At 42.1% G+C, this 27,358-nt stretch overlaps 1 protein-coding gene across 1 annotated transcript in view; it reads left to right on the forward strand.

The window, feature by feature from the left end:
- The window catches only part of FBXL7 (F-box and leucine rich repeat protein 7), a 369,360-nt gene that overhangs the window by 75,134 nt on the left and 266,868 nt on the right, over positions 1–27,358 (forward strand). Inside the window, exon 2 of the mRNA XM_004761209.2 lies at positions 18,497–18,586. Within this exon, the coding sequence (XP_004761266.1) occupies positions 18,497–18,586 (90 nt within the window). The remainder of the gene's footprint in view (positions 1–18,496; positions 18,587–27,358) is intronic.

Here is a 27,358-nt window from a genome sequence, read left to right on the forward strand (position 1 = left end):
GTTCCCTGGCATGGCTTTCTCCGCCCTTGCTTCTTCCAGATTCTGTCACTTGCCTCTCCTTTGGAAATGAGGAGACTTTCGTCTTTCTCTGCGTGGTGTGGAATTCTCATTAAGTTTTCTGGTGTGAAGATTTAGATGAGAATTTAAGAAGCTGATTTTCCCAAGAGTTTGGTAAGACGTTAAACAGCCTGAGAGATGGACATAGAATTGTGCAGGTTTCATCGTGGTGGTGGTGGTTGTTTATTTGCTTCATTAGTATAACAAATATTTTTCATCCTTTTTATTGAAGGTTTGTGGATCGTCTTACTTTGTGCTGAATGTTATTTTTCCAGGTTCACTGGTAACTCACTGTGAGAAGTGTTCAGTAGAAGGGATTATGCTCTCTTGGGCAACACTCGATGATGTTGACTGACTTCCTCACCACCCTTGGAGTGCAGTCCCAAAGAAGTGTTTATCATTAGGTTGAATCATGTAAAATGGTTGATCCTGACCCTTGTTTTTAACCTCCCAAAATGGCAATTTCTTATAATTTAACGGAATATTAAAAATCCAGTCTACTCACCTCTTCCCTTATGCTGCATTATCTTGTCCAGTGCTCGTGTTATGTTCTATATACATTAGACAGTAAGTATTTATTAGTTAATGAGGTAACGGGCCTGACATCCACCTCTATACCATGGAATGAAAGTAAAATCTCATGAGGCAGACATGGCTGACAAGAGACTTAATGCCTCTCGGTTGTCCAGGCTTTTCATTGTATATGAAGAGAGGACATGTGTTGGGTCAAGGAGGTCAAGAATTTGGCAAGGCATTTGAAAAGCAAACATTTGAAAAGGTTAGACATCTATCTATTCTGATCTTGGGCGGTCTAGGCCAGTAAACATAACCATGCTTTGAAACAGTGTCTCAATTCCTTACTTGGTGAAGGAGGTAGATTTTGCTGGAAGGATGGGCGGACTCCTTAGCCACTCACCAGATAGTCTAAATTCTTGATGCGTGGAATTTAGGGATAAGAACTGGAGCATGAATTGCTATTCCCAGCTCACACTGGGGTTGGAAATGAATGGGGCAGGGTGCCTGTGGGCTTTGCTTTGGATAATAAAGCTGAAGATAGGCTTATGGAGCCAGGAAAACTGATTCTAGAGAAGGGGCAGGTCCACAGTAGAGACTCACAGGTGGCCTGGGACATGTCCCAGATTTCAGGTTTCTAGAATCTTAGACCTTTCCATAATAACCAGTACCCGTGACACACTGTATTCCAGGGACTGCTGACGAAACTGCCAGAACCAGCCCTTCTTTGCATATTAGGAAAGTTCTTGGGTCATGATGGAAATGCCGTGTCTCTCCCTGAATTCTCTGTGTGGGTCTCCTTTGCTAACATTGGTTACTTTGTTATTCTCCTGTGTGGATCTCTGCACACTGTGATAGGATCTTGTCATTTCCATTGACAAAGTACATGTGCAGGGGAGAAGAAGTCTACTGTGGTTTTCTCATCTTCCTTTCTCATTTCATTGACCACTGCCATCAGCAGGGAACTTCTTCTCTTGAAGGCTCCGCGGCATAGTCCTTTGCTAGCTGCAGTGTGGGAGAGGCTGTGATCCTGGGGCATAAAAGAGGTTAGGAATGCCAAAGCAGTAGAGAAGATGTATATAAACCCAAATTAGCATATTCCCATCACAGCCATAAATGTCAAGCATGATTATTGCGATCTTAAGTGCCAAATGATTATAAATGGTACCAATATTCCAAGTGAGATGGGTCCCTGAGACCCATAGAAGGTAGTCACAGAAGAGCTGACAATGGTTAAGGTCATATTTACATGAGAAAGAGATCTCACTCTAAGCTATTGGGAAAGAGGGAACCGGGCCCAAGGTGGTGAGTTTGGGGAATTACCCAGAGACTAGACTGGCCAGTCCAGCAACAAAAGAACCAGCAGGAAAGAGACCCCTGGTCTGAATTCTTTAATCTGATTCTTAATCCAGGATAATTTTTTTAGATTAAAGTGCTGATCTAGGATCTTAATTTTGAAGTGTCGTACAACAGTATTCATCCACATTGGGAACAGTAGTAATGGGTGATATTTGCCAAGAGCTTACTATGTGCTGACCATCAAACTGGGTGCTTTCCATGTGTTATTTCATAGGAAACCCACCACTCTGAGACCCCCATTTTATAAAAAGGACCCTGAGACAGACAGTTCAGTATCTTTCCAAAATCAAAGGGGAGATAAGTGACAAAGAGTTCAAATCCAAGTGCACTGATTCTAGCATTTGGGTGTTTCCCTATGAAGCTATCTAAAACAAACAAACAAACAAACAAAAAACAACAACTCTAAGCAATGATGTCATATGGTGACTGAGGTGTCTAGTACCTGGCGCTCTTCTTTATAAGCATTAGGGAAGTTACAGTCTATGCCTTAGCTTCCTTCTGTGAACAAAAAGGAGAGAACCATGGGTCTTACCTCACACAGTGGAATAAGATTGCAGAATGTGCTCGGGGCTGGGGGTGCTTGGAGAGTTGGGGAACATCTCAGTCCTAAGCTGCTCACGTGGCAGAGGCATGAAATGGAGGCTCAGAGGCACTGTGAGGTCTGCTCGAGTACGTTGTTGGGGTTCGAAGGACGTGCTCTCTCTCATCTGTAAGAAGAAGCGCTGTTGCCTCAAACCCACGCCACATTGCGGGCTGAGGTTTGCTTTGGAAATAACTAAGAAAAAACACTTTAAAGTAAGTTCTGGTGTTTTCAGATGGACCAATCATAGTAGAATTTAATTTTGTGGTATATGACGATCTCTGTGTGTGTGTGTGTGTGCACGCAAAGAGAGAATTTGCTCTGTTTTGTTTCTGAATAGACAACAGGGGTGCCTGGGTGCTGGGTTGATGAAGCGCCTGTCTCTTGCTTTCAGCTCAGGCCATGATGTCAGAGTCATAAGATAGAGCGCCATGTCGGACGCCACATTGGGTGTGGAGCCTGCTTGAGATTCTCTCTCTCTCTCTCTCTCTCTCCCACTCCCTCTGCCCTCCCACTTCCCCTCAAAGAAATTTTTTTTTTAAAAAATAATGAAGAAATAAATAAATAAATAGACAAGTAATCATTCAGAATTAGTTACTAATTCTTCCCTTCTGTATGTTTAAGTATGTGTTCCCCACATTAAGATGAAGATGAATTTCAACTTTCATATACACATTTTGATATATATTGTTATTTCTGAAGCACCTTGTATATGGTGAATTTATTCAGTGACATACAAGCAGACTCGATCATTATCCATTGTCTCCTGTCCCTTAGCCACAGCCTTCCTTGATTTGGGAGACACCGAGAAACCCGTCTCTAGGGCCAGTGACATCCCCAGAGCTCCCCTAGTATCCTTTCTCATCCAATGGCAGGAGAGGGTGGGCGAGGTGTGAACGAAGCTGGTCGGGCCATCTGTCTGACTTCTCTCTCAGCACAGGAGGGGAAGGAAGAGAGACTGGGCTTCTGCCCTGGATGACAACGAAGTTCCATGAAGAGAGGACAGTGCTTGGGCTGCCTCGTAAATGCCCAGGCTTGCCACCAGCATGTTCTCAGGGGTATCATCTCCGTGACCTCTTTTCCCCTTTCCCTAGAGAATAGGGTCCTTCCTCTTAATATCCAGTGCTCTCCCTAATCCATCCCAGGGCTTTTACCCACTAAGCAGGATCAGAAGGGCAAGGCCTGCATGAACCATAATAAGAAATCTCCTTCCCAGGATGCCTGGTTGGCTTAGTCAGTTAAGTATCTGCCTTCAGCTCAGGTCATGATCCCAGGGTCCTGGGATCGAGTCCACATTGGAGCTCTCTGCTCAGCGGGGGGCCTGCTTCTCCTTCTGCCTGCTGCTCCCCCTGCTTGTGCTCACTCTCTCACTCTTGCTTTCTCGCTGGCAAATAAATAAAATCTTAAAAAAAAAAAAAGAAAAAAGAAAAGAAAGAAATCCCCCCCCACCACCCCGCCAGCAGTCTGGGTACAGAATACACTCTAATAAGGCCAGCTCCGAGGATTTTCTGCTTTTGCAGTCACACAGAGCCCTGTGTTCCAAAGGGTTCTCTGCTTGCTTTAACGTTCTGCTGTTGCCCTCTTGAAATCCCTAATCACGTTTTAAGAAGGGTCACACATTATCATTTTTGTCTGGCACCCACCAATCATGTAGCCTGTTCTGCCTCTTAACAACTGTGATCAGCTGCTTGACTTGCATATGGTTACTTGTAGAGACAAATTCAAGAATACATTGGGTGAGGAAGTGGTAAACTCTGGTATTAATTCAAGAATAAGTGGAATTGCTAGATAAAAGGGCTTCAAGCCTGTCAAGGCTTTGATGTGCATGTTGCCAGATACTTTAAAGTACTTGTATCTATTTATTCTTGTCTGGGTACTGTGGGTATTCCCATTAAAACAAACACTTTGCTTGGCTTCTATCCATGAGTGAAACTATGTTTCAAATTCTACCATACCATGTGTGGTTTTTTCTGCAGAGTCACCTGTTTGTTGCCCTTTCCTGACTTGTATGTTAGTCTTTGTGCTTTTTGGGTGATTCCCTAAGCTCCTCAAACAATAAAGACAGTTGCCCCTATGATTTATTTTCCCCTAAAGTATAGTTTGGCTTCAATAATATATGTTACTGTTTGTTTATTTTTGATGTAGAGAAGTTCAAAATTTTTGTGTGGTTGAAGCTCTTGATAATTTTCTTTGCACTTCTGTTAGCTTTCTGAAGCTTCCACCTTCCACAAATTTGATAAACATTTACTTATTTTTTTTTAATTTTATATTTTGACGGTTATACTTTATTTTCAAATAGGATGTAGATGAGGATATGGATTTTTAAGAAACAGATACCTACCTTTCCCAGTCATTAATTCTTCTTTTCTGCACTGATTGTGTGTGTGTGTGTGTGTGTGTTACATTTCTGCCTTCACCATTTATGTATGAATTTATCTCTGGGCTTCCATTCTGTCCCCTTGATATTTCTGTCCTATCTGTAACATCCTAACCTAACTGGTATACTTTTCTATGGTAGTGATGGGCTAGGGCTGTCACCCAGCATACTCCTTCTTGACCTTCAACTCATTTATTTTCTGATCTGTTCTCATTAGTTTATTTTTCTCCTAACTCTTGTTCGATTTCCACTTGGCAATAAACTACTTTATGTGGTTTTTCTATGAACTTAAAGGGATATAAGTGACATTTCCTTTCAGCGATCAATATCCAGACTCATTGTCTGTCCCATATTAATCTATATGATTTTTTTAAAAAACTTTCTGTACTTGAAGATGGTTTGTATTTTTTTAAAACTTACTAGTTTTGTAATTTAGATAAATCTAAAAGGCAAAGGCCATATTTACGTAAGTATTCCTTAGTTCATTGAACAAATATTTATTGACTATCTCCAAGCACCTGGCAGTGTGGATAGCAGTGATCTCAGCAGACAGAGACCTGCTCTGGGGATCTTTGGGGTGAGATCTGAGCGGAGGGCAGTCAGCTGGCTGGTCAACACACAGTCTCATGGGCCATAGTAGAGAGTTGGGGCTTAAGCCACAACCTAATAGGAAACTGATAGGGAGTTTTAAACTGGGCTGGTGACATGATCCCATGGTACAAGCATCAGCATCTACATTGGTGACATCTTGAAAAGATGGGGAAGAAGGAGCAGTGAGGGCAGGAGGGAAAACGGGGCCAGAAGATTTAATGCTGTCTCTTTTTGATAAAAGATATATAAACCTTGAGGCAGGCAAGATTATTCTGCCTGTCCCAAATCATGCATCTGAAAACATTTCCCTAGATAGTATCACATTGAGAAAAAAATAACAACACAAATGCTTGAAATTCTTATGTTTCATTTAAATGAGTTAAGTAAATTGTATTCCCACAAAGTCTTTATGACCATACTCATAGCATAAACATACCCCAGAATTCATATTTTGGTTCCACAAAACGTATTCATCAAATACAGTTTGCCTTTTAGGATGAGTGTAAGTCTTACAAAAAGGCGAAGGAAGTCTTAGAATAGAGGAAGAGATGAATGTATAGCGCGATTTAAACTTGAAATCCCTGCTCCTTATTCTTTGTTCTGACTACATGGGATGGTCAGAATGCCCCATCACTTTCATGGATGAAGCAATGACTTTGTGCTGGAAGAGTTTGGGAGAAGAATTCTAGGAAGTTTATGCTAGCAGCCACGCATCTGCACATCAGGAAAGAGAATGAAGAAAGGAGCAACAGGTATCTGTTGGGGAGATCTATCCTGGACAAAAGGCAAAGCTATTATATTTTTAAAAGAAAGGCGGGAATAGCTCCTAAGTTGCTATATTCAAGAACTATTCCACTTTCAGGCAAGATTTATTTTGCTTAATGTATCTCATTTTATAAAAGCCAGACCTTTCCCTTCACTGGACCCTGCAAGCCTCAAGTTAGGTTATGACTGCAATTTATATGATAAAAGGGCTGTAAAAGCAAAATTTAGGGAGGGTGATTTTTTTTTGTTGTTAATGTATAAAGCTTTGAAAAATACAACGTAGATTATAGGTGGAGGCCAAATTAAGGTTTTTAAAAGAAAGACCTACCAAATCTTCTGTTCATTGCCCAGAGCAAATTAAACTATTTCCCTGGTCTGGAAACCTTATCAGATTTATCATGCGGCTATGTGTACTCCTGCTTATTTTGCTTGGTTGTGCTTATTTAAAAGATTACAATTCATCATTGTTAAAATTACTACTTTATACTTATTCAGCCTGCCATAGATAGAGTCAGTCCCTAAACTAAAAAAGTGCTGCTTTCACATGGAAAAAAGCATCTTACCTTTAGGGTGATTTTTTTTTCCTCCCTGGTTTGCAAGTTGCCGCTTTAAGCATAAAACTTCTGCAGTTCCAACGTTCACCACTAGGAGCAGCAGACAGACCTCTTTGTCCCTTACAGATCCATGTAACAGCCTTCCAGTACCTGGGCAGGTATCAGGACTCTTTTAAATGGGTAATATCTTAGTGATGTCCTTACCTGATTTACTTCTGTCTTTTGGTTTGCTGTGTGCATCTTTATGCCCAGGTGGGCTCTCCTTTTCAATACAATCTGGCTGCTAACAACTGGTAAGGTTATATCCAGAGAGGGAGAGAGAGCACCTTGGTCCCTACTGCTGAATGGCTTTGACCCAGTCAGTCACTGTGCAGCAAGGGCTGGCTCATGCTGATGGGCAGAGCTCCGTGTTGCAGCTACTCTCACCCAACCATGAGACAGGTCCACCAAGTCACGGGGATGGAGTGGGTTCAGGGGTGGGGTGACCACGCTGTTCAGTGTACATTTGAGCCTCTCCTTCCTTTGAGTCAGGACTTAGAAGGATTCTGGCTTTCCGTGAGATACTCTGTGGTTGCCATTCATGCTTTATCAGAGATGCCTTCTGGCAAGGAGAAATACCTCCACTCCTATGAGATAGAATTGTCGTTTCCTACCATGGGCCTAAGCAAAACTTCTCCCAAGGCATGCGAAGTGGAGGAGGTGCCCGAGGAGGAGAATTATTCTCTCAGGGAACCTGGAAGGTGGTATACTTGGGATTTTCCTGTGGGGACTAAGATCACTACATTGGACAGGCAAGGTCAGAGGTAACCCAGTCTATGAGAAGACATAGCAGTGAAATAATACAACCGTGATTTGGAGACATAAATGTAAGAATGTGTATATTTATATGTTTGTATATATGTGTGTATATATATATTTTTTCCTTGTTTACACGCCACACACATACACATTTATATACAATTATATATAATTTCAATTCAGTAGAGGAAGGAGAAAGTGGGCCAACAACTCCATCGTTCAATTTTAAACGAATTTTTAGGTCTTTTTGAATCTCAGGTTGTGGTTGTAAGCAGATTTGCTCTGGAGTTGGTTACTTTTTGAATCTGGGGGACGTGGAGAATGTGGCAGTTAAAAACTGGTGTCAAGGTATTTGCTGAGAAGTCCTGAGTAGCTACTCAGGGCCTCCTGGCTAGTCAGGGACTGAATGTAGATCTGACCTGGGAACAGTTTCCTTATTTAAGTGCTTTCTCAACAGTATCGGGCACCTGTGTCTTCTGTGGTTATTATCTTCTTTACCAAGGTGGAATGTTTGAATCTTTTTTGATTCTCTTATACAGAATTAAAAAAAAAAAGATTTTATTTATTTTTTTGAGAGACAGAAAGAGCACGTGCACATGCACCCATGGGCTGGGGTGGGGGGAAGCAGACTCCCTGCCAAGCAGGAAGCCTAACATGGGGCTCCATCTGAGGACCCTGAGATCATGACCTGATCAAGACAGACACTTAACTGAGTCACCCCACACAGAACTCTGATAATAGAATTTTGCCAAAGGTAGAATGGGGAACATAATAAGATGCTAAGATTGTTTTATATTAAATAAGTTTAAGTTCTGAAATATATAGCTTTTTCCCCCTTTCATTATTGTTGATTTACTGCTTCTGTACGAAAGGAGGAGAATCAATGACTTTTAAGAATTTATTATTCAGAATTTCCACTAATTTACATTGATCATCAGTGATAATTAAGATAAATACCTATAAAAATGCTTTGTATAAAAATTCTGAAATCAGAGTAGCCATAGGATATAAACATCCGTGACTGATTTTTGATGGGTTGAGCCACAGAAAGCCACAAAGACTCAAAGGATATTGCTTCCTGTCCCTTCCCTAGACTCTCTGTTAAAAGGCAGAGTTGGTGTTTATTCTTTCCCTGCCTTTAAGATCCTGCAGCGAAGTAGCCTCTGCCAACAAGATGGCTTGATCACAGAATTGTGTCTAAGACGGGGTCTGGCACCTGGCATGTTGAATGAGCGAGCGAGTGAATGAAGGAATCAGAAGAGGCAGGTATGAATTTATTGGCACCAGAGGCTCTTGATGCCAGGAAATTAACACATAGCTGTGAAACTGTTTCCAGACCGTGTTGCAACAGCAATGGAACTTCAAAAAGAACTCGCATCTTTCCTTGTGCGTCACATTAAACGAGGCACGGTCTTCTCATGGTCTTTGGGCCACAGCAGCCCTTCTGAACGTTGGAGGAAAATCGCTGGTACAAATTACAGGGATGTTGCCATTGGTATAAAAATGTCTTTTGTATGACTTAGAGTACAATGGAAATTCTTGCGCTGGTGCACGTACACTTTCGACTGTCCATGGTGTTATCTTCTCGTTACGCGGCTTGGAAAGCCAGCTGTGAGGCACCATCTGTCAGCAGCAACAGCATCTGTCTCCGTGACATCTGTGTTAACTCTTGTGCAATTCCCTGAAGGCCCGTAGGTAGCTGTGAGGCTCCAAGGCAGGCTCTGCCTTGGTGTCTTTAGTGAAATACTGCCCGGCCTTTTCAACCTAAAACTACTTGTGATGGAGTGCTAAGTGCTTGCTTTTTCACAAGCTGGGAGACTCTTAGGACTTCGTGCATTCCTTGAAGCATTCAGTCTTCCCTGCTAATCTTTTCTACTCACATGCAGTAAGACTGGCCTAAGGGCTTGTATGATAGACTCGTGGGGGGGGGGGGTGGATTTCTGCTTTCTGCTTAATTCTGCAGAAAAGGGTGTTGGAATAGCTACTGGGTTGGAAAATGACCTCCTAGCCCTGCCCCCAACTCTTTCATATCCTTCCTGGAGCATCAGAATGTACCTTAGTTGGAAATAGAGTCATTGCAGATGTCCTTGGTTAACATGAGGGCACACTGGAGTCGAGTGGGTCCTTAATCCTTTGAGCTGGTGTCTTTATGACAGAGACACGTGGAGTGAAGACGGCCACATGATGACCGAGGCAGAGGCGGGAGTTCTGTTGCCACAAACTGAGGGATGCCATGGGCTGCTGGCAACCACCAGAAGCTAGGAGAGAGGCATGGGAGAGATTCTCCCTCTCAGAGAATTGATTGAACCCTTGGATTTCGGACCTTTAACTTCCAAGACTGTGAGGCCGTACATTTCTATTTTAAGCCATCTAGTTAGTGGTCATTTGTGAAGGCATGCCTAGAGAGCTAGCGCAGAGTACTGTATCCTGTGTCATCACTGGGAATCTGTATGAATTTTGCATGCTCAACACGGAGCCATTATGTAAAAACTCCCTTGGGTTAACATGCATTTCAGTGGTGTCTGTAAGGAAAGGATGATGCTTATTAGGAAACATTCCAGGGCCAGGTTTTTCTGTCAAAAATAAATTTCCAGGGGTGCCTGGGTGGCTTAGTCGGTTAAGTGTCCGACTGTTGATCTCAGCTCCGGTTTTGAGCTCAGGGCTTTGAGTTCAAGCCCTGCTTTGGAGTCCTTGTTGGGTTGGAGCCTACCTGAAAAGAAAAAGGAAAAAAGGAAGAAAAAGGGGAGGGGAGGAGAAGAGGAATGGGGAAAGGAAAGGAAGAAAGGGAAGAGACGGGAAGGGCGATGAGAATTTCCAGGTTATTCACTCAGTCAGGACCTCATGTGCCAACTCATGTAGCACATATGGACTGAGTGTCTACAATATGCCAAGCACAGTGCTTGCTTTGGGGGTCACAGCAGTGAACCAGCCGGGTACAGAGGCCTATCCTCATGGAGCTGAGCATCCAGTTGGAGAAGACAGACAGGGTTGATTTCAATCAATCTACATATCTTTAATGTCATTATATGTAAAAAAAAAAAAAAAAAAAGGCAGTCCCATTAAACAGCAATGAAACTTTGTGAATCGGATAGTATTTGGCGATGCCACTCACTGATCTGATTTAGAAACAGAATCATACTGCATTTCTGTCCGATTCTATTCATGTGTCTGTGGTCCATCTCCCCAACCCAATATGCCCTGTCTTGCTTTTTCTAAAGCTAATCATATCATTTGCGTGTAGTCGGTTTCACATGTAGTTGTTGAATTAAACTGAGTGATTGGTTGGGGATATTGATTGGGAAGATGATTAATAAGAGCTAGCATTTATTAATATCTTTTATATATTTATGCAATTTTGGGGGAATTTTTATATGTAAGCAGTTGCCTTACATCATTTCCTTCTCTCGGCTGCTCTGCGAATGTCCACTCAGAAGTGCCCAATTTTCAGATGTAGTAACTGCTACTCAAAAATAAGGTGAGGCCTGAGGCTCTCCCATGGGTGGAGCCAAGATTCGGGTGTGAGTGGCCCGAGGGCAGGCTCCACGCCTCCAGCACCATACACCACGCTGTGGGCCCATTTGTGGCCATCTGCTACCTTCCGTGGATTTGTCAAAGTCATGCCCCTTTCTTTTTCTTTTTCTTTATCACAGCATCCAGGAGGCGTGCAGAAGAGATGGGTTTTAACTGAGATTTTTGTCTCAGTATGCTTTCTTCCCCCAAGAAGTTTTGCTGATCAACTTAAATTATTTCTATTTGATTCTTCTCTGTTTACCCTCTGGCTTCGATGCTAACGGTACTTAAATGATTAGCTATCCTTCGGGTTCATGTGGGGTTAAGCCCTGGGCTTGCATTTCACACATCATGGTTTTGCTTCTGTGATTTGGGAGTGGGACAGCCCTCTCCCCCCTGCCTCCCCCCCCACATACTGTCTTACAGGCGGCAAAAGCTCTTGTCTTTCTTAGAGAGAACATGCACAACCCCCATGTGGGGAGAAGGAGGAAGCCCCCAAGTGTGCAGTCAGAGCCTTGCAACTTTCCAAGTGCAGACCAAGAGCCTTGCAACTTTCCAAGTGCAGACGTGGGGCCAGCAGGTGTGTGTCTGGATCCCAAAGCCCGGTGTCTGCTCAGCTAGCATCCGTGCCCTGTGCTGGTTTTCTGTTCTAGATTCGCCGCTACCGGCAGCAGCGGCCATCCAGCCCTGTCTGGAGGTAACTCAACACTCCCACCATCCTTGCTCGACATTCCGTCCTGGGGGCTGTGGCCGGGCTGCCATTGGTTCTCGAGAAGCTGCTGACTCAGCGGTGGGCTTGTCCCGTTTTTCTCTTCTGGAAGAACTCTGTGTACTCTGTTCGCCTGCTGCAGCCACAGCACTCGGGATCTGATTTCGGCTGGAAACAACATGCACTAGAAATCTGAAAGTTAAAAACCACAAGCAGTCAAAGCCAGCGTCCTGTCATTGCAGCCTTACCCACAACAGCCGAAAGAAGAGTCAACAACAGTCAAAAGTTCCTCAATAGAGAAATGAAGAAACAGAACATGGTGTATAGACACGACGAAGTATTATTCAACTGTAAAGAAAGGAATGAGGTACTGATCTGAAGGGACCTTGAAAAAGTGAAATAAGCATCTGTATGGCTCAGCTGGTTAAGCATCTACCTTCAGCTCAGGTCATGATCTCCAGGTCCTGGGATCGAGCCCCGAATCCCGCTCTCTGCTCAGCGGGGAGCCTGCTGCTTCCTCTCCCTCTGTCCCTCCCCACTGCTTGTTCTCTCTCTCTCTCTCTCTCAAATAAGTAAATAAAATCCTAAAGAAAGAGAAAAAGTTAAATAAGCCCGACACAAAAAGACAACTATTGTCTTATTCCACTTAGGGGCTGTATGTAGACTAGGCGAATTCACAGGGACCGAAAGCAGACCAGAAGTTACCAGCGGCTGGAGGAGAAAGGGATGGCGAGTTATTGCTTAACGGACACAGGATTTCTGTGTCAGGTAATGAAAAATTTTGGAAATAGGCGTGATGGTTGCACAACATTGTGAATGTAAATAATCCCACTCCATTGTGCACTGAAAACCAGTCAAACGTTATGGCAAATTTATGTTATACGTATTTTAAATATAATTAAAAAGCACTACCACTCTGAATCGGGTCTTGGGTTTGGGTGGGGATTGTATCTCTCAGCAATAAGGCAAATGCTGAAACATGTCGTTGGCTTTTCTTAGGCTGAATATGAACCTGTAAGAATGGCAGCTGCTTAGCGGAAGGGACCAGCGCACGGTCGCCGGGGCACGAAGCAGGTGCTCACTTAGCTATCCTATTTTCCAGCATTGGCCCGGACTTCCAGTGCATTACAGATGTGTGTATCCTGCTCAGGGGCCCTGAGATCACTTGCTAAGCACTTTGAGAAACTGGCAAGAAGGACACCACCACTTAGGGCATTAAATGGCTTGAAATAAAAAGAGCATCAGGGCTGAGGGTTCCCCTTCTGTTTCCTTTCCTTTTTTCCTCTCAATCTTTTCATCTCCTGTTCAGTCTTCTCTAGGGGAGACGCAGACACAAAAGGCACCATCTACTGATTTTTGCTCACAATAAAAGAAAGCAGAGTATTTAGGATTTGATCCCTCATTTCCCTCTCCTTCAGGGTCTCAGACTCTGGAGAATTCCTTTGCTAAATCCCCCTCTCCCCTTTAGCCTGAAAGAGCTAATAGGCTTTCACAGTATCAGTTTCTTTTCAAAACCCAGTGTGCACCTGGTTTGGGGATTAAGCCAGATCATGCTTTGAGATAACTAATATTATTCTTTATGTAGAGACACTTGAACTATGGATCAAAGAAGGTAAGAAATTATCTCAAGATAACAATCAGGAAGATAACCGTGAACTCAACACACAAATATGACCCACCACTCCTGTGATCTAATTCTAAGATATTGAAAAAAATTCTCTTTCATTTGATTAAACCAGGCTGTCATGGTGTGCCAACAGCGGCTTGAAAACAAGGTACGGCAAGGAACCGGAAATGTGATGGGCTGAGGCCCCCACGCCGGCCCACGTGCTTGTTTGTGGATTTCATATCAGAAGTCTGTGGCTGAAACCCACAGGAATGAATTCAATGCATATAATCTGGAAGTTATATAAGGGATCAATTTTGCAAGTAATTTCTTGGACTCTTAAGAATGTTGAAGATCGTAGGACCCATTGGTTCATTTTCTTGTCATGTATTGATCAGTCTTTCTTTTTCACCCTTTACCTTCCTCACATTATCAATAAATCATAATGGAATGTCTGGCTGTCTTGTTTTAAATACCTGCATTTACAAAATCAGCCTGGGCACTGGGAAGGAGAAGAGAGAAGAAACTTAGTTTTGCAGGTTTAAAATGAAGAGAGAAGGGGTGACTGGGTGGCTCAGGGGGTTAAAGCCTCTGCCTTCGGCTCAGGTCATGATCCCAGAGCCCTGGGATAGAGCCCTGCATCGGGCTCTCTGCTCAGCCGGGAGCCTGCTTCCTCCTCTCTCTCTGCCTGCCTCTCTGCCTACTTGTGATCTCTCTCTGTCAAATAAATAAATCTTAAAAAAAAATAAAATGAAGAGACAAGGGGCGACTGGATGGCTCAGTTGGTTAAACTCTTGGCTATGGCTTGGGCATGACTGCCTGGCCGCGAGATGGAGCCACACGTGACGCGCCACGTTGGCTCATGGTTCGTGGTGACTTTGTAGAACATAACTACCATGAGTAACGAGAGTGGATGGTATTTCTCTATTATCTTGATTTCCTTAATTAGTTAATCTGTTAAATACTCAGTGTTGTGCTATCAAAAGCGCATGTTCTCAAAGGGACAGAAATTGGTTCTTAAATGGGGGGGGGGGAGGTGAGAACTCCTTTTTATGTAAAACCCAGAGATCTACACAGAGCTTGTAATAGTTATACAGTATATTGGCTAAATTACAATTTCTCTTGGATGATAATTACGAAAAAAGTCCAGAAATTTTCCTTGGGTGGGGGGGAAGGCAGTAATGAAAAAGTGATTGCAGAACATAGCCGCAGGGCACATGGACTATTCACCACAGTTAAAGTATTTACTAGACTACATGGCACAGCATACACAACTGTTATTATAAATATCATTGATTTTATATATATATATATACATATATGTGTGTGTATATATATATATATATATATATATATATATATATATATATATATATATATTTTATCTTCTTCCCTTTCTTCATGGACCAGCATTTCTTTAATTGGAGTTTGTGGTCCCCTGAGGGGGTCTGCATTCTGTTTTCAGACCTGTCTGAGTATTTCCTCTGGAATTTGTTTTACTTGGTGCTTTCGTTTTGATGACCATCATAAAAACAATAAATCATTGCATACGGGTTCCCCTTTCTTCGTGAGTCCTGCCACAAGATTTCATTGTCCACGTTTACATCTGCCTTTTAAGGCAAGAATTCTACTTTGATGCTTATGAGCCAAGAAGGAATAAAAGAGGAGCAGACTTAAAGATCGTGAGTGAAACAGTCAGACCGAGGGAAGGCCCAGTGGTGTGTCATTGTGTTCGGGGAGGAAGGAGTCCTGAGATTGAATGCAGGAAAATGGTGGGCAGGCCAAGCCTTCACTGTGGAGGGGTGGGTAGTATGGGTATGCCCAAACCAAGAGAATATTGGCTTTAACAGCAAGTTCTATATTTACATTTTGTAAGCCAATTTAATCTCTGCAAAATAACATCATCTGCCACATTAAATTAACGCTGTTAATTTGAATTTTATGGACTTTCTTGTTTTTGTGTTTAATTCGTTACTTTGTTTTGGTCTTATTGTTGAATCAGAGTTAAAGCATATGGAGTTTATTTTTAGATTTCTATTTGTGCATCACGTATAACGTATATAACATATACATCACAAATAACGGTATACTAAAAATAATTTAAGTCTCCATTAGTGCTGAACAGCAGTGCTTTTTGCCATATTAAAGGGGGTATTGGCATTACTTGGGTTTGAGGAGGACCGTGATGGACTCAGAGAATCATAGACTATTTGAGCCACTGGGAATCGCTCAGTCCAACCTTCTCTCCTGCCACCTGTGGAGACTGAGCCTCCTGGAGAAGAAGGGAGTGTCCAAGGTCAAAAACAAGGGAGCAGCAGGCTGAGGTTAGAGACCACACTGACATACTTCTAACTACACACCTGGTCTAATATGTCCACCCTGTCCAAAGGTGAACCATGGCAGGTGAATGGCAACCACAGCCAGGCCACAGAATGGGCTAGCACAGACCAATGAAGAGAGTTGCTGCGTCGTCTTGGCTAACTCTCAGGGGGGAGGATGTGCAATGGGAAGGGACAGCAGGAATAACAGGCTTGTCTCAGAGCCAGAAGTCACTGTGAGCCATGGACAGTGGTAAAGGGAAACAATGCCCTTTGAGGTTCCTGCTCAGGTGGTATCACCCATGACCTTGGTGTGTTCGTTACTCCCAACATTGCCAAACAAATCCCAGAAGCTCTTCAAGCGAAGCTCATCTGTGCTTTTCAGCTCTGTATTTTGAGGGAGGCTCACTCCCCCAAACTGGGGTGTGTGCCACTACACAGGGAACACTACTGGGAATGTGTTTCTCAGCCACATGTAAGAGTCCCGATCATACCGTGGGAAGCAAAAAGAACTCATTTGTGATAGAATTGGGAGGTCATTATATTAGTTTTCTCTTGTCGCATGACAAGGACCACAAACTTAACAATAGCTTACTGCAAGATACATTTATTTTTTATTTTTTAAAAAGATTTTATTTATTTATTTGATAGAGATCACAAGTAGGCAGAGAGGCAGGCAGAGAGAGAGTGGGGAGCAGGCTCCCTGCCGAGCAGAGAGCCCGATGCGGGGCTCGACGCAGGACCGTGGGATCATGACCTGAGCTGAAGGCAGAGGCTTTAACTCACTGAGCCACCAGGGGCCCCAACAAGATACATTTATTATCTCACAGTTTTGGGGTCAGAATTCTGGGCCTGGATCAGCTGGGAGTTTTTTTCTGGTCTCACAGAGTTGTTTTGCTCAAGACACTTGCCAGGGCTGTGCTCTCCTCTGAGACTTGGGTGAGCCCTCTTCCATGCTCACCGGGCTGTTGGCCACATTCATTTCCTCACAGCAGCAGAACTCAAAGTGTCTTGCTTCTTCTGATCCAGTCACCAGGGTCTCTTCTCTAGACTCTTGGAGAGAGCTCACCTAATTAGGCCAGGCCCACCCAGGGTAACCTCCCTTTTGATGAAAGTCAACTCATTGGGAAATTAATTGCTTCTGTGAAACCCCTTCACCCTTGCCATATTCTGTTGCTTAGAGGCAAGTTACAGGTTCTGCCTACTCTTGAGGGAAGAGATTATCAGACATGGGCATCAGTTAGACTACTGAAGTGGCTAAAAAAAAAAAAATACCACAGACTAGTGGCATATGACAACAGAAATCTAATTCTTACACTTCTGGAGGCTGAAAATTCCAAGAGCAAGGTGTGTGGGGAGAGCCTGCTTCTTGGCCTATGGATGGCTGTCTTTTTCGTATGTGTTTACATGATGGAAGGGACCAGGGAGCTCTCAGGGGCCTCTTCTGTTCGGGCACTAATCCCATTCGTGAAGTCTCCATCCTTATGCTTTAACCCCCTCCCAGAGGTTCCACCTCCTAAAACCATCCCCCTGGTGGTTAGGTTTTAAGATGAATTGAGGGGTTGGGGTGGGGGACGTTGAATCTGTGGCAGGTACCAGGGGAGCGATCTTACAACTCTGCTCACGGCAGTCACTGACCCTTCCCTCACTCGGTAGTGAGTTTGGTTCATATTTACCATCTTCTGTATGACACTTTAAGAATATTTAGTGACGTTCGTGTCTCTCTTCATATTAAATGGAGGAAGAGTAGAAACTCGGCTGTCAGCTGAAGTGCGATTATTTATACCAGGGATTTTCAGCCTCGGCATGATTGATGTTTTGTGCTGGAGAATTCTTTCTTGTGGGAGTTGTTCTGTGTGTTGTAAGATGTTTGGCAGAATCGCTGACCTCTCCCTACTAGGTGCCAGTAGCATTCCTTCCCCAGTTGTGACAACTGAAAATGGCACCAGACTTTGCCAAATGTCCCCTTGAGGGAAGAACATCCTGCTTGATAACTACTGCATTAGATATGTAAGCATTTTTTGTTTGTTTGTTTGTTTAAAGGAGAACCTATTAAAACAGGGAATTTGGTTTTTAAGGTGATACAACTGTTTGGAGCCAGCAGGTTCTTACTATTTGGATAATGCCTCATTCTTAGATGTGCTTTTGTCCTCTACTGGGAAATGGATAGTCTATAGTGGCAAATAAAAAATTAATACTGTAAGTGGGTAGGAGAAGAATCAATGAAACAAGATGGGATTGGGAGGGAGACAAACCATAAGTGACTCTTAATCTCACAAACAAACTGAGGGTTGCTGGGGGGAGAGGGTTTGGGAGAAGGGGGTGAGATTATGGACATTGGGGAGGGTATGTGCTTTGGTGAGTGCTGTGAAGTGTGTAAACCTGGTGATTCACAGACCTGTACCCCTGGGGATAAAAATATATGTTTATATATGTTTATAAAAAATAAAAAATTAAAAAAAAATTAATACTGTAGATGAGTTTCCCACATGTCTTTTCTTATTCACACATATGCCAAAATGAGATTACGCTATCACATGTTTTATAATTAGTTGAGCTATACTGTAATAGGGCTTTGGTTCCACTCATATGGGTCAGATATTTGATGCAAGAGGCAAGAAACCTAATAAACTCCCTTCCTGGTATTATGGCTTCTTTCTTGGAAGCAAGCGATATGGCTCGGTATGGGACAGAGTGGATGGCATGGTCCATTTCTGAAGTTACAAAACTCAAAAGCTGCTCATTCCTGTTTTCTCTAGGCAAAGGCAGCTCAAGCATCTCATCCGACGTGAGTTCAAGTACAGATCACACGCCGACCCAAGCCCAGAAGAATGTGGCTACCAGTGAAGGTAGGCATCTGGTCTTCATTATCTCTCTCCCTGTGTTCACAGTGCAGACTATTTTTGGAAGACAAATAAAATGTGAGTCTCAGTTCTGTTCTACTGAGTGAGAGCATATGAGATTCTTAAAAATGAGAAGGCAAAGGGTTTCCCGAGTTGCTTTTTTGTTGCTGTGTTGTTGCAGACTGATGAAGGAGTTTCAATAGGAGTCAAGTGTCTCAATTCTAAGGCAAATGCTGTTATTTTGTGAAAAGATAATAGGCTGATGTCTGGGGAGCCTTCATGATGTTATCTGTCTTGTTTCTCAGTGTGGAAAACACTGTGATTATAAAATTCCCATGTTGTAGTTGAAAGTTCCTGCAAGAACTTTCAAAATAGGCCCACTTGGAATTCAAGATATGGACAATGGGAGGGTCACAATCATGTGATTTGTAGAACTTGAATTAACCATTATGTGGGGTGGGGGGGAGAGGTTTGTTTGGTTATTTAAAGAATATGTGGAAAGTCCTGCCTCTCAGGGCAAAGACCAGCTCGGTTGATAGTCTTGATACAGATTTTCATTCTATGTTGTAATCCATGTTGGACTTAATTGCTCTGCATGGTGCAGAAGCATTTGTGGTATTACTTGTTTGCATGCGGGCATCACTGTTTCTGTGGTAGTTATTTACTGGAAAGCTGGCTCAATGATGGAATTAGTTGTTTTTATTTTAATGTTAAACACAATTAAGTGAGTTCTTTTCTGAAGAAGAGTTCCTTCTAAATTAATGGCTGAATGCAGGTCCGGTGTAAGACGTCGATGCTGCTTATAATAGAAGACCCAAGGTGAGGTGACCATGTGTAGAGCCCGCTTTCTTCAAATGTGCAGGGTGTGTGAAGGTTCATGTCTACACTCTGTCTTGAGGCTTACTTTATGCTGCTTGCAGTATTAGGAAGAGTAACCCCATGACCTTGGTCTCAGTGTTTGGTTGTTCTTGATCTGTGTGACCATGTGTGCGTGAATGATGGGGGTTGATCCCTTGATCCCTTGTGTGGATGGCTTCTCTTTGGGTATTCTTTGACTTGATGTGTTTCAAACTGACTGATGTATGAAGAGCTTTTATAATGGGATTATATTCCTTGATGTTTAATGCTTTAGGATTATTTCACCAGCATTTGAAGGCAGACAGATCAGGTTGTTCTCCTCAGGGCTGCAAACCACCCAGTAGAAATCCAGTTTGAATTTTCTGCCTGTTAATTCAATCAGAGCACTAGGTCATTCTTGAAATGTAGTTACGGTAACGTGCAAGTCAGGTAAATTGACTCTAGACATTTGTTTTTGAGGCCTCCATTTTTAGGAGCCTGAGTAGAAATCACTTCAACATAACATATTGACTTATAGTTCTCTCTAATCAGAAATTTTTTGTTTTGTAAGATAATCACTTCTTTCTACCACGATTTCAGTCACTCTTGTTATAGTCATAGTTTGGCTACTTGGAGTGGCTGTGAAAATCAGAAGTTAGAAGTTTGTGAGATAATATCTCTGTGTTTGCCTCTCCAGGTTTAAATGTTCATATTATTGTTTTCTCTTTTTCAAAATCAGAGATTATGAAACTGTATGGGCTCTGTTGCAAGGGTTGGGGGAGGGGACTGTGGGACTTCATGCATAAAAAATGTCTTCTTTTTATGCTTCAAGAAAAAAAAAACCCTCTATAGGGATTTCAAATTTTCATCTTATTCTGCTTTTTCCTTAGGAAAATTCTTTTGATGTGAGACTCAGCCAATGTTTTATACATTTTTGTCACAATGCATTTCCTACCATTCTGAGGGTAAACTCAGGAGAGAAAAATGAGAAAATATGATGTTTATGTGAAACTGAAATTTTAGCAACTGGGCTAAATTAATAGAAGTTATTTCTTCCAGCTCTTAAATGGAAAAACCCCATCTCTATGGAAGATGCTATCCATTTTTTTGTGTGTGTGTGTGTATCTGCAAAATTAAGGTTTTTTTTTTTTTTACTGTTTTATGTATGAATCCATTTTTCTACTGTTTTTTAATCAATAGAAGTAAAAAAATATTTTCAAATAAATTAGGTGTGGGTGCTATTTCCATAAAACTGTATTTCAGGGAATGTCTTTTGCAGAGTAATCTTGCTCTCAGGCTGGGTTTTCAAGATGGAACACCAGCCAGCATTCGTTTTCTCAATGCACAGGTGACAGAGTCCTGGTCTGCCTCTCAGGATTGTGGTGTCCCATTCTCGGACCTCCACAAAGTGTGTTTATCCAATGGTATACAAATTTGCTCCTACCAGAAAGCACCTACTAGCCATTGTGTGCCAAGAAACAGAAAGCAACACGAGTTTCTGGTGGAACCAATTGAAAAATGGTTCTCTGGTTTTCTTCCCACTGTTTCTAGAACCATGTTTAACCTTGGTTGTTAAGAAAGTGTTGGGCTAGTGGTATAACCGGTTTTGCAGAAGTGGTTTCCCTACCATTGCTTTCTTCACTTCTTTGATCGTCTTAAGAGGACTTTTCACCTCTGAAATTAACAATATCCTCTTTAAGAAACAGGCAGGATTCTCACGTTAAAGGTCTGAGTGGTACTGATTTCTAAAAATGAGATTTGTCGTGAAGGACAATATTTGGTTTTCCTGCAGCCTTTGCAAATCATGGCCATACCTGTAATAGCTGAGTTGGAAGCCTTGGGGAGCAGAGTTGGATTTCTCTCTGGTGGGCTGAATGGGGAAAGTATTATATCAATTCCCGGCCTGGGTGGGAGGTATGTACACGCATGTACCTTGTGCCTTTGTGTCCGGCCTCCACACGACAGCCAAGGGTAGAGTTGTTGTGTCTTGCCACGAAACACTAAGGAACCTGTGCTGTGTGGGTGAGGGGGGGGGGGGGGGCGCCTGACCTGAGGACATGGGAGCTGAGGGGAGGGAAGGGCGCCCACATACCATGCACCAACCTGGGGCTGGTGGTGGGAATGGGAATTAACTGTGACAGACACCAGAGATCTGACTGGAGAGATGACCGTGTTCTAAAGTTGGATCGTGGTGGAAGTTTCACAACACAGAACATTTGCTGAAAGTCATGGAACTAGACCCATGAAATGGTTGTCAGAAGCTGCTGCTTCTACCTGGCCTTCAGACTTACATGTAAATCAGTACAAACTATTCTTGGAAAGTGCTGCCTCCTACCTCTGGGGAGAAGTCTTGAACAGTGGTGAGAAGACCCCTTAGGAGTATGGGTCTTGGCCATACAGAGAGCAGGGCTGCTGGCTGAAAGCTTCTCTCGAGATGCTCCGGCCTCTGGGTCAGCACTGCTCTGAAAGCATCATAAGGAATCTCTGGGCCAGCAGTGTTCACAGCCCCGCAAGTGGTGTCTGGTCAGAGTGGACTTCTCCTAGTATATACTCTCCTGGAAAGTTCTGGAAGACATAACAGAGGATAGACAAGTTTCTCAAAACTTTTTTTTTTTTTTTAATACAGCTTTTCCTGGAGAGTCTCTAACCACAGCTTGGATTTTAAGTTTTTAGTAACCAAGCCTGATTGTTGGTTAAGGCCTTGGTCACATCTATTCATTCTAGGAAATGTAAGGACTCATGTCCTTGCCATCTTCCTGATATTCCCACTCATCCACTTTGGGTCATCAGGCTGTTCCGCTAGGCATGAAGGGCACAGACGGTGGTACAATTCATTTTTAATCCAACAGAGAATTGTATTTTTTTTTTCACCTAAATGGTAGTGTTGCATTCCAAAGTCTCATGCAAAATCTTTGTGCATCTTAATTTTGTGAGTCTAAACCCACACCCCTTTTAAGGAATTGGCAGCCTGCAGAGATTTCTCCTTGATAAATGTTATAGGTTTTCTTTAAACCCCATTATATTTCTTGTGACAGTTTAAGTTCCTGATTTCCTGACACTGTAGGGGGTTTGGGTTCAAGTGCAGAAAGCTGGAAACATTCCATTTTCCCCAACAAAATCTGCATTCCAGCATCATAAGCCACAGCTTAATTCTTTCCAGTTGTGTTGCTATTCTTTCTGTTACACTTTTTTTCAGTCTTTCTCATCCATGGGGTGTTCTCCCTTGTACTAGGAGGAATAGCCTTTGACATCCAGCTATGAAAGTCACGTCCAGCCCGTGGTTAGAATAGAGCACACGGCAGCCAGCCTGAAAGGACTGAAACAGAATCAGTTGGATTGTGTTGGATCATGAAGAAGCTTCCTGGAAATAGTAAGCTCAGCTGGGGCTTCTTTCTCAGAACAGGGTTATGAGGTTGTGGCTTTACTGGTGGCATCTCGACAACTCTGACTTCTCTTGAGCTGGGGGAAGGTGACACCATTAGTTCAGAGGCCAATGTAATTGGCTGAGGAACAGTCAGCTTCATCTAGCTGCTCCTTAAACCTCTTCAAGTTCAGATATTGAACTCACTGACAACACAATTTATAGGTGAGATGGCTTATAAATGTTGTTATCAAGTCAGCCAAATATGGCATCATAGGATTTTTTTGGAGCTTCAAAGACCCTGGCAATTTTCTGATCTAATACACTCATTTTACAAAAGAAATCCCTGAGGCACAGAGAAATAAAAAGATTTGCTCAATATTACACACCTAATAAATTGTCGAGCAGGAGTTTGACCCTGTGTTGTTTCGGTGAGAGATGGTCAAATCAGGAAGAAGCATGACCTTTAAAAAAACTATTTCCTTCTAAATGTGAAGCTCTTTAATTCTGCTTGGTCCACCTGCTAGCTGCTTATTTTGAGCTGGTTGACAGGAGGAGGCAGGCCGTCCAGAAGAGTTTGAGGAAGACTTGAGTTCAAATAGAGCAGTACTTTCAATGGGAGGAGAAGGTCTATTTCAAGTGGAAAAAGGATCTCAACCCACTTAGATAGGTTGGCTTCTCACTTGGAGATGGAAATACTACCTTTAAGTTGGCTCATGATTATAAAATAGCCTTTCAGTAAATTCACTGAATATTGTTTTGTGAAACTGCTTATTTAATGAACTCCCTGAGGGAAATTAATTTTACAAAATGATTCATTTGAGCCATGAATGAATTGAGTTGGTAAAAAAAAAAAAAAAAAAGAGTTTTTTCCGTGGTACCGACAATCACTGCTTTATTTTCACAGTCATGGGTTAATGTGTTTTCAGTGCCCCAATTAGACCAATTCTCAATGCAATTATTTTGAAAACACCCAGGAACTGGGCTTTTCTTTCTTCTCTTTGTCCTCCATATATTATCTTTTTTCTCCTTCTTGCTCGAACAACATTGACATGAGTCACTCAGGAAGAGAAAGATGATGCTTTTAATTCAAGGTAGATTTCATTTCCCTAAACAAAAGCCTTTTTGACCATCCAACGAATTCAACACACATTTGGGGGGATACATGTTATTTCATGCTACTCCTGGTCTTTCATGAGAATCACTGCATTCAGCTGTTTTCATCGTCACATTGCTCTCGAGAAGGAGGTAAACATATTTTCATTTGGTGGATGACAGTAAGGAAACCGGGAAAGCATCAGTGTGACCCAAAGTCGGAAAATTAGTAAAAGGCAAAGATGGTTATAAGCACTGACTTCTGAGTAAGGTTTTTTTCCTTAATGTTTGTTTTGAAGTTGTCCTATGCAACTATTAAGAATTTCATGCTAACCATTTTTATACGTTTATATCAAATTACATTTTGAAAGTTCTTATGAGAAGTACCTTTTCAAAATGCCAACCCATAATTGTATCTCAGTTGTCAGTATTATACATGGAAAGCTGGTCTATGCATAGTTTAGAAATTTACTTTAAATTCTTATTGAAGGCAAAATTCAATATTCCAAGCTAACTTTTACTGAACTGTTGAAGGGTTAATTTGTAGGTTATCATAATTGTGTCCTTGACATGCTATATCAGACAGACTTAGGATTTGAACTTGATATTTAAATTAATCATGATATAGGATCTATAGTGCATGCAATATAAAAGTACTCACTAGTTACATTGCTCCTTTTTACTTTAAAACTGAGCCAAGCAGTTATTCTTTAATTGGAAATGTACACAGGTGGAAGATATCAATCTTAGAGCATGTGCCTTGCAAGGCTGGAATTATGCCTTGAAGCAGACTATTACAGTCAAATGGAACTCAATCCATGACACAAGAGAAAACAGAGTAGAAGCATATAATATAGGAAGAGGAACAAAAAGTACAGAAGTGGGGAAAGTAAATGACACAGGAAAAGGACCTTTAAAAATCGTGATAAGATGACATCTATTCAAACTGGAAGGGTGGTTTTGGGGGACCTTATGGGAGGGAGAGATTCCAAAGTCAGAAAATTACTTTTAGGAGGTTTTACTCTGTTTATGAAGTAGGTAATGATTGATTATTATAAAGATTTGTTTTGCCTTTAAAAATTAAATTTCAGGGCATGTGGGTGGCTCAGTGGGTTAAAGCCTATGCTTTTGGCTCAGGTCATGATCTCAGGGCCCTGGGATGGAGCCCCACATCAGGTTCTCTGCTCAGCAGGGAGCCTGCTTCCCCCTCTCTCTCTGCCTGCCTCTCTGCCTGCTTGTGATCTCTCTCTATCAAAAAAATAAATAAATAAATAAAAATACTTAAAAAAATAAAAATAAAAAAATTAAATTTCAAACTTAATCTATTTCTGAAAATTTCAGGATTATTTAGGAAAACCTTACAAGGCTTTAGCTGTTGAAGCTTAGGGTGTTCTGGTAATTAAATTAACAAGTCCGTGCTTCATGGCCAAGTTTCTAACTACTGCCTAAATGTAAGTTAGGTGACTTTTGAAACCTGCACTAATTACAGTGGGTGATTTGAACATATTATAGATTCAATGTGCCCAATTTAATAAAGAAGTCAAATTTGCATTTGAGGATTAGTTTAAGCAGTGGAAAACTCATCAGCTTGGTATCCACAAAATTGTTATATAAGCCTAAAAATGTGTAATGAAACCCTAAATACCATCTCGGACTCAAGAACTAAGTTTAATTTCTTAAAGGAATCATCTTCCAAAATGGATCATCCAGAATGGCAAAAATATCATTTAATAGTCTCAGAAGAAAATTAGGTTTCTGTATGTGAGTGTGTGTGTGTGTGTGTGTGTGTTTAAGGACATCTTAAAGTAATACTTAATTGAGACCTCCGGTGTCTGTCAGTGTCTTTATGGAGAGTTAGGAGAGAAAATATAAGATCTTTAGCATTCTAATCCCGTGTGTAAAACTATTCCGTGTTTCTCTCATCTCTAGTCTGTCATTTGCAAAAAAAACACTCAATAAATAATTGATAGGTTTCAGCCTTAGACACCTAAATACAACTAAGTGTATTTGCAGGGAGGGCTTGGATCATTTCTAGGATATCTTACCAGTAATCTCAATAATTTAATTCAATGGAGGTTTAAATCCATTTGTTTAGGCATTTACGGAGAGACTACAAAATGTATGTCAGTCCCAGATTGGCAGCACAGAGAATGACCCCTCAGATGTGTTTTTTCCTCCTTGAAGATTTTTCGAAACTACTTTTGGGTTTAATTTAATGGATTCAGGTGGGGCATCTACCCTGCAGCTCCTGAGTCCCTGTCATTCTCTGTTGCCTTAAACAAGCGTCTTTCACAATATTGCCATTAGCTCTTTGGCCCCTGATGGAACTTGGTATTATGGCGAGACCTACTGCTGTCAGAACCTTAGCAAGTTCTGGGGGGAATGAACACTGAATCAGTTCAACAGTAATTCAGGGCCGTATAAGATTGTGTCTTGAGTGGTCTGAAGAGGGGCTGTAGTTGGAGAGGATGGGAGAGGGGCATGGTTTGAAGCAATTGGGAAAAGGTGTCAGGGCACCCTAGGACTTAGCTTGTCCCGTGTGGACAGAAGGTGGAAGGGTGGAGAGGAAGGTACAGCGTGGTGTGTAAGGCTGTGAGGAGCTTGGAAAAATCTGTCTGGGTTCACGTAGGGGAAAATGGAGGCGTCTAAAGAGACCCCTTCCAGACAATATTGAATACATTCCCAAAGTGCTTTGAAAATCTAGTGTTTCACTAAAATATTTAGTTTGAGAGTGGCTGTACAGTTTTTGTACTATGTCAGTGACAAATAAGCCATCGCTCTATGACATTTTATACCCACCACCTTTCTTTGGGTTATTTGGAGGGTTTTACACTAAAAGGCTGACTTTTGAGCTCATTGAAGGCACCAAGGGCATATGGAAGGGGTTGGGGACCAACATTTTAGAGAGAATAACCTGATACTGGAAATATTTGCCCTTTACAGTCATGGACACAGTCTGACCTTAAAAATCAGGTTAACACGTCTGTTTACTTCCTCTTTGACTAGGAAATAACTTCCTGAGGATAAACTAACTTCCTCAGGAAGTCCCAGGCCTCCCAAGGCTGTTAAGCTGATTAACAAATAATGAGAGAAAAGCACTTTAGCTGTAAGTGTGTTCCTCTCTATTCCATATACTTGAAAATATAGAAAATTCCCATTAGGGAAAGAATAATCTACAAGTAATTTAGGTATGATTTGTGATCATTAAGACGTGATTAAGGAATTGTTATAAGGAGTACGGCTGTGGGAAGCAGATAGTAATACAGTTTATCACTGTGAACGAAACTGGGAAACTTCTGTTGTTTGTCACTGCTGCTGCCTTCCAAGGTGGGGTGGGCTACCTGCCACCCTGAAGGATGGTTGTTCTTCCAAATAACTGTGTGTTTCGAACATGTGAGTTTTCTGATGTGGGCTTTAGAAAACCAGATTTCTCTGCACAGTAAAGAGATTCTGAGCTGCACAGGAAGGAGATACTATAGATAACC

This window comes from Mustela putorius, unplaced genomic scaffold (genome assembly GCF_011764305.1).
Source record: "Mustela putorius furo isolate JIRA1106 unplaced genomic scaffold, ASM1176430v1.1 tig00000589_pilon_pilon_pilon, whole genome shotgun sequence".
Lineage (NCBI taxonomy): Eukaryota > Metazoa > Chordata > Mammalia > Carnivora > Mustelidae > Mustela > Mustela putorius.